This window comes from Phacochoerus africanus, chromosome 14, assembly GCF_016906955.1.
Source record: "Phacochoerus africanus isolate WHEZ1 chromosome 14, ROS_Pafr_v1, whole genome shotgun sequence".
Classification (NCBI taxonomy): Eukaryota; Metazoa; Chordata; class Mammalia; order Artiodactyla; family Suidae; genus Phacochoerus; species Phacochoerus africanus.
Window position 1 is genome coordinate 6,856,698 of NC_062557.1, and position 6,563 is coordinate 6,863,260.

A 6,563-nucleotide genomic window follows, 5' to 3' on the forward strand; every position below is an offset into this window, starting at 1 on the left:
CCCAGAACCTTATGCGACCCAAGTTGGAGTTCTGGGAAAAGCACTCTGGAAACTCCACTCAGCTGCATGAGCCCACAGGACTTGTGTCGGGTATGTCATTGTCACTTATGTGGTCATCTTTCAGGCTCAAGGAGTATTTTCTGCTTAGTGTGCCTCCCCCACCCAAGGCCCTTGCTCAAACACACTGCCCTCTGTGGGGAAGGAATGGAGGTCCTGCCACTGAGGCAGGAAGGGTGCATGCAGGCAGATACCTGCTGGCCACAGGGCACGAGTGCCCACTGCAGAAGCCTATCTTGCAGTCTCCTGAGCACTGCCTCATCTGTGCTTGACTGTTTCCTGTGGCCACTCTGTCACCAAGATGCAGAGCGCAGAAGTGCTTGGAGGGCCCCCCTGCCCCTGCCCCAATTCTCGAGGAGGTGGAGTGAATGCCTCAGCATCATTCACAAGTTTTAGAAGCAGGTCCAAATGCCTAAGGAGTCAGGGCGCCAGGACCTAAAAGGCTGCACTCATGCTGGGATTCGGGCCTTTACACACCTGTTCAGCAGCATGTGCCATTCTCACAGCCACCACTCCTCTGCCTTGAGGTCCAAGGTCCAATCTTTGGCTCAACCTCCAAACGCCAGCTGGATTTTCAACTAACTTTTGGCTCCAAGGTCTCCTTTTGCTAGGCTAACATGTCCTCACCTCTCATTCTCCTGAGCCCTCATCTAAACCATCCTTGTACCCGTGCTCATCTCCTGGCACCCCACGTGGCTCAACTCCACTTAATCATGAGTAGCCCTTAGGAAACACACCCAAGAGTGAATTTTCACTTCTGTGCCGGAGAACACCTAAGTGTCTTAGCCTGGCAAGAAAAGATCCGTGCGGCCTCAGTGTGAGGAATACCCCAACGCGGCAGCTACAAATGTGCCACCACATCCTGAGGAAGGGAATTTAATTTACTGCTGCTTCCAAGAAGGCTAATCACCTCCTTTTAACTATCATTTTCATTACCAGGGAGCTCATTTTCCCTAAGTGACTTTCAAATCTCATGAGTGCAGACTGGCTTGCTTCCACACGTATCTGGTTCTTCTAAATGCCTATTTCCATTTACTTTCAAACTAAAAAAAAGAGAGAGAGAGATGGCTTTATTTGTCTACTGGGATCACAGCCCAAGATTTTGAGGCAACCAGGGCCCCCATCCCGTTCCCACCAGAAGCCACTCCCAGATACCATTTTCTTCCCCATTCTCAAAGACAAGGGACAGCTTGAGAATTTTAAAAATTTTAATACAGTTCCAATCAGCATGCGTGGTTCACTTCAGCTCCTTCACGGCCAGACCTAGAGGATAAAGGCACAAAGTGAGCCATCCGGAGATGCATTTTGTCCTAGTTACTACTGCTTGTTGGACTCTGTATTTAAGCTGAAGGCTCACAAAGCTCAGGAATGAAGCCCACCAGGGAGGCTTTGCTCCCCAAACGCTGGACAATAAAAACATTCCCTTGCTTGGCTTTCTAAAGATGGTCCAGGAGTTCCCGTTGTGGCGCAGTGGAAATGAATCCGACTAGGAACCATGAGGTTTCGGGTTCAATCCCTGGCCTCGCTCAATGGGTTAAGGATCCAGCGTTGCAGTGAGCTGCAGTGTAGGCTGGTGGCAACAGCTGCGATTAGACCCCTAGCCTGGGAACCTCCCTATGCTGCGGGTGTGGCCCTAGAAAAAGACACAAATAAAACAAACAAACAAAAACCCCCCACAAAAAACAACTAAAGACGGTCCAACTAGTCTCAGAAAGGCAAGTAGTGCTGGCTGCTTTTCACTGGGAAGCAGCAGCCTTTAGAACCCCCTGGGCTCCTTGGGCCATTTCCTCCTAGCTCTCAGTTGCTCTTTTGAGCCTGTTGCCACCAGGAAGGCCCCCCTGCTTAACCTGTGTTCACAGCCTGTGGTTTTTAGTAAGTTTCTCAACCTGTGAAAACAAGGATTATCAACACCAGCACCCACCTACCGGGCAGGGTTGCGGGTGTTAGCTGTCACTACACTGCATTAGGAAAGCACCAAAGGGGTGACACAACCTTTCCTGCAGCAAAGAAACCACCTTGGGTGCGGGATCTAACCTCCTCGCACCACACCAATAGCAGGAGCAGATGCTTAGACAAACCACAAGATGGACCTCCTGATTCCGGAGAGAGGTCAAGGATCAGCATGGTGACACCTGCACCTCCGTGTTTGGGGTTGTCATCGCTCCTGTCCTTTCCCCGTTTCGGACTCACCTGGGGGCAGGGACTGCTTCAGCTTCTCTGCCTTCTCTTTGTCTGTGATGACCAAGGTGTACAGGTATCTGCTGCATCGAACTTTGAACTTCACATTATCCTTATTTTTCTTGATCTTGACAGCTACCAGAGACCAGAGGTAGTGATTAAAAGTTGTACCACAGAAAAGGCGTGGCACAGCCTGCTTTATGCTTCTCCAAAAGGGGGCACACATCACGGAGCTGCTGACGGCAGTGCCCGCCTCCCTCCACTGTCCCTCGGCCAACAGAAAACCAGACCCAGGCCCGCCTCTGCCCTCAAACAGTGCAGAAATCTACATCTCCCTTATAGTAACACTTGAGAGCCTGGAGCTTAATGTTGATATTTATGTGGTACAGGGAACCCATCCTAGAACTTCCTGTATCTGTCTTATTTTTTTTTAAGGGATGAAAGCAGTTCAGAAAATAAGGAGAGGGATTTTCTGCTGGGATGAAACTCCCCACCCTGCTTCTAGAAACCAGTTCTCTGCATCAGAGAAGCCATCGAGGGAGGCTAAAGCTCTGCCTTCAGGACCCCCACCTGACACAACGAGCACAGGCTGAAGCTTCTTCAAATTTGACACAAGACCCATTTCCTGGGCTCTTTATTGCTTTAAAAAGCTATGAGGACCGCAGCTCAGACAGTAAAGAGCCCCACGTGCACCCAGAATCCAACAGTACAAGGTCTGAAGTTCAGCAGCATCTGGTTACCTACAAGCGCCAGCGGGCTTCCACTTCCACGAGGCCAGCAGCTCTCTGGCTGCAGGAAGTCATGGCTTCCCAGGAGGGAAGGCCGCCAGGCACCGTCACATCCCTCCTTCCAACTTCTTTATAAACAGCTCACAACTGTTCCAAGAACTTGTAAAAGCAGCCAAGTCCCAACAGAGGATCAGTGGCTAAGAAGTGCACACGGGCCCCGGAACTCAGCCCACGGGCCCGGCCAGACACGCAAGCACCAAGCACCTCACCAGCCTTCTCTGCCATCTTAACACTCCTCTCAAGGCCAAGTGCAGGGCATGGCCCCAGCAGCTGGTGTGTGCCCGTTTGGGCCTGGAGATCTCTGCAAAGGTTTATTCAACACCATCTCATGCTAGAGCAAGTCCCCCTACAGGAATATACTCAGAGCTGAAAGCAGGAACGCGGAGTATTTGTGTACCAACAGTTGCAGCAACACTATTCACAAAAGCCAAGGCAGAAACCCCCCCAGTGCCCGCGGGCATCTGGATAAACATGTGGGTGCTGGATTATCTAGTCTTAAAGAGAAAATTCCACACGGGTCAGTTCTGAAGACAGAGCGCTAGATGAAGCCAGTCATAAAAGAACAAGCAGTGGATGATTCCACTTACACGAGGACCTAGAGCGGCCAAACTGACAGAATGCGCACGGCGCTTGCCAGGGCTTGGAGGGGGAGAATGGGGAGCTCTCGTTGAATGGCAAGTTTCTGGTTTGCCTTTTATTTTTTCCCTGCTGGCTGGCCAGGGATGGAAGCCAGGGTGCCACAGCAGCGACAACACCTGATCCTTAACCTACTGCAACATAAGAGAACTCCACAAAAGCTTCGGTTTTGTAGATGAAAGAATTCTGGAAAACGATGGCAGCACAAAAAGGTGAATGCGCTCAGCCAATGCCAATAAACTGCACACCTAGAAATGGCTTTAGGTCACGTATATTTTACAATTAAAACACTATAGGAGTTCCTGCTGTGGTGCAACGGGATCAGCAGCACTGGGACACAGGTTCGATCCCCAGCCCCCCAGTGGGTTAAAGGGTCCGGCACTGCGGCAACTGGCTCAGATCGGATCCCTGGCCCAGGAACTCCGTATGCCACAAGGCGGCCAAAACAGAAAAGAAACTACAGAGACATTTAAAAAAAGTACTCAAAAAACTGAACGCCCCATCCCATCCAGGGGGGCACGACCCCTACTATCCCCACCACCACTCTAAAATCAAGCTCCTGAACAGAACTAAAACGCACAGGAATATGACGGGTTAGGTATCATTTCTTCAACGTGTTTGACCCTCCAATGGACCATGTGATCTGAGGCTTTTGCACCAACCCTCTGAGATGGATGTTATCACCCCCCAAACATAAGGAAACGGGGGTGTCGTGTTTACCTTAAGGACAGCGACCTACTGAAGAGCTGGGATCTGAACCCAGGCAGTGACGGCGAATGCCCTGGTCTGGACTGAAACTGACCTGACAAATGCCCTCTTTGTGCGCTGCCAGTACATACAAAACACAAGCTCACTGTCATCTGCGGTCCCCACAACCAAGGCAGGACAGACACTGCCCCCAGCTGCTGCTGGTTCCTAGTGTGGTCCCCAGCTCACACAGCACCAGGTCAAAGGCAACAGCCTGCGCCAGGTATGAGGACACAAACATGCCTCTCCCTGTACCCAAAGGCTCTCCTGCACTCCATGGCCCACTTCACCCTGCTGCTGACACAGGGCATTAATCAGAGACCAGAGACCGGCAGTCTCAGCCCACCAACAGCAGTCTATGGTCACAAATTCCCCCATTTCCCCTCTATTTTTTATAGGGCCGCACCCTCGGCATATGGGAAGTTTCCAAGCTAGGGGTCTAACGGGAGCTGCTGCCACTGGCCTACACCACAGCTCAGGGCAAAGCTGGATCCTTAAACCACTGAGCGAGGCCAGGGATCAAAGCTGCGTCCTCATGGATACAAGTCGGGTCCTTAGCCCCCTGAGCCACGATGGGAACTCAATTTCCTCTTTATGACAAACCTATGAGAAAAAAGAAGCTACAAAAAATACTTGACACAGCAGGAAAGAAATGATATCGGATTGTTGTATAACAAACCATACGTTAACAAATGGATTACGGCAGAATTTCCCCCCACGTTTGGCATTTAAAAAAACAAACATGCAAAAGAGACATATCAGTCAAAGATATGCTGTTGTAGTCTTTTTAGGGCCGCACCCAGGGCATATGGAGGTTCCCAGGCTAGGGGGCAAATGGGAGCTGTAGTTGTCGGCCTTCGCCACAGCCACGCTGGATCCCCGACCTACTGAGCAATGCCAGGGATCGAACCTGCATCCTCATGGATGCTAGTCAAATGGATTACCTTCCGCTGCACCACAACAGGAACTCCCTGTTTTACGTTTTCGATGCATCAATTACTTGCTCCTTCGTTTATAAGCCAGGACACTAACACGCGTCTAAGTGAAGTTATTTAGTTCCCTGTGAGCAGAGCTTGTCCGCCTCAGCCCAGAACCCAACCTGCACTAACTCAGAATTTGATACACGCGTTTCCAGACCGTCACCCAGTAAGGATTCCATTCAGAGCACCCACCATTCATATAACGAAACAAAAAAACCCCACGGCATTAAACGTTCACAGATAGCGAAGTGCTCAAGCAGCCTCCCGGCCCCGGCCCGACCGGCAGCCACACGAGGACGGCTCGGCGCAAACTCGCTTATCTCGACCCTCAGGACGATCGCTTACATTTGGCGTCCTTTCGTCTGGCCGTCAGCAGAAAATCCTTGATTTCCTCAATTTTGCGAGGCTGCAAAGCAAAGAAAAGGAAATGACCTGCAGAAACACACTTCCCGGGCTGGTCAAGTCCGCCAGCCCCTCTCAGGCCTCCGGAGCCTCTCGCAGAGGCCTGTTCTCGCTCCCGACCCACGACCCCCGCCCCCCGGAGAAGCCCCCAGAAACGGGTTGTACTCACCATGGCGACGAGGCGCGGAGAGCGAGGCTGGAACCTGCGGGGAAAACGAGCATTGGCGTTAGCGGCGTACGCGGACTCGTGGGGAGCCCCACTTTCCTTCCCCGCATGCCCGAAATGCCGGCCCCACCGCACTCCATCCTTCTCCCCCGCACCCTTCATCCAGGCCCAGGATTCCCAGGTGCTACTTGGCCGTGGATTACAACGGATTCCCCCCGAATCCCCAGGTACGGCCCGAGAAATACTAACCGCGACCGGCAAAAAGCAAGCAGAACGGAAAAGGAAGAGACTTCCGCTTCCGGGCAGTTAACCCCCTCCCCCAGAGGAAGCTGGGTACGGTGTCTGCAAAGGGTCAACAATAGTCGTTTGCCCTTCCCGTCGCTGCATCTCTGCCCCCTTCTGGCTTAGATTAATAGCGCAGCTCCACGAATGCAATGCGCCGCCTTCCTCCTCCCCTCCTCCCTCCTCTGCCCCTGTGTCTCCTGGCCCAAAAACCCCACCTTGCCCTTGCTACGTTTTATTTCAGATCCAATTTGAGGACTTTTATATTAGGACTCATTAGCTGCTAATTCATTAGACCTGTGTATTGGGCATCTACTCAAAGATTTT

General features: G+C 51.8%; 1 protein-coding gene across 1 annotated transcript; it reads right to left on the reverse strand.

Annotated features, from left to right (window-relative positions):
• Window positions 1-1,247: 1,247 nt before the first annotated feature.
• Window positions 1,248-6,280, reverse strand: RPL38 (ribosomal protein L38). Its single transcript, XM_047758095.1, has 5 exons — window positions 6,204-6,280; window positions 5,958-5,991; window positions 5,732-5,792; window positions 2,248-2,370; window positions 1,248-1,320 (listed from the first exon to the last, which is right to left on the reverse strand). The coding sequence occupies exons 2-5, from the start codon at window positions 5,958-5,960 to the stop codon at window positions 1,295-1,297; spliced, it is 213 nt and encodes a 70-aa protein (XP_047614051.1). The 5' UTR covers window positions 5,961-5,991; window positions 6,204-6,280; the 3' UTR covers window positions 1,248-1,294.
• Between the last annotated feature and the right edge of the window lie 283 nt (window positions 6,281-6,563).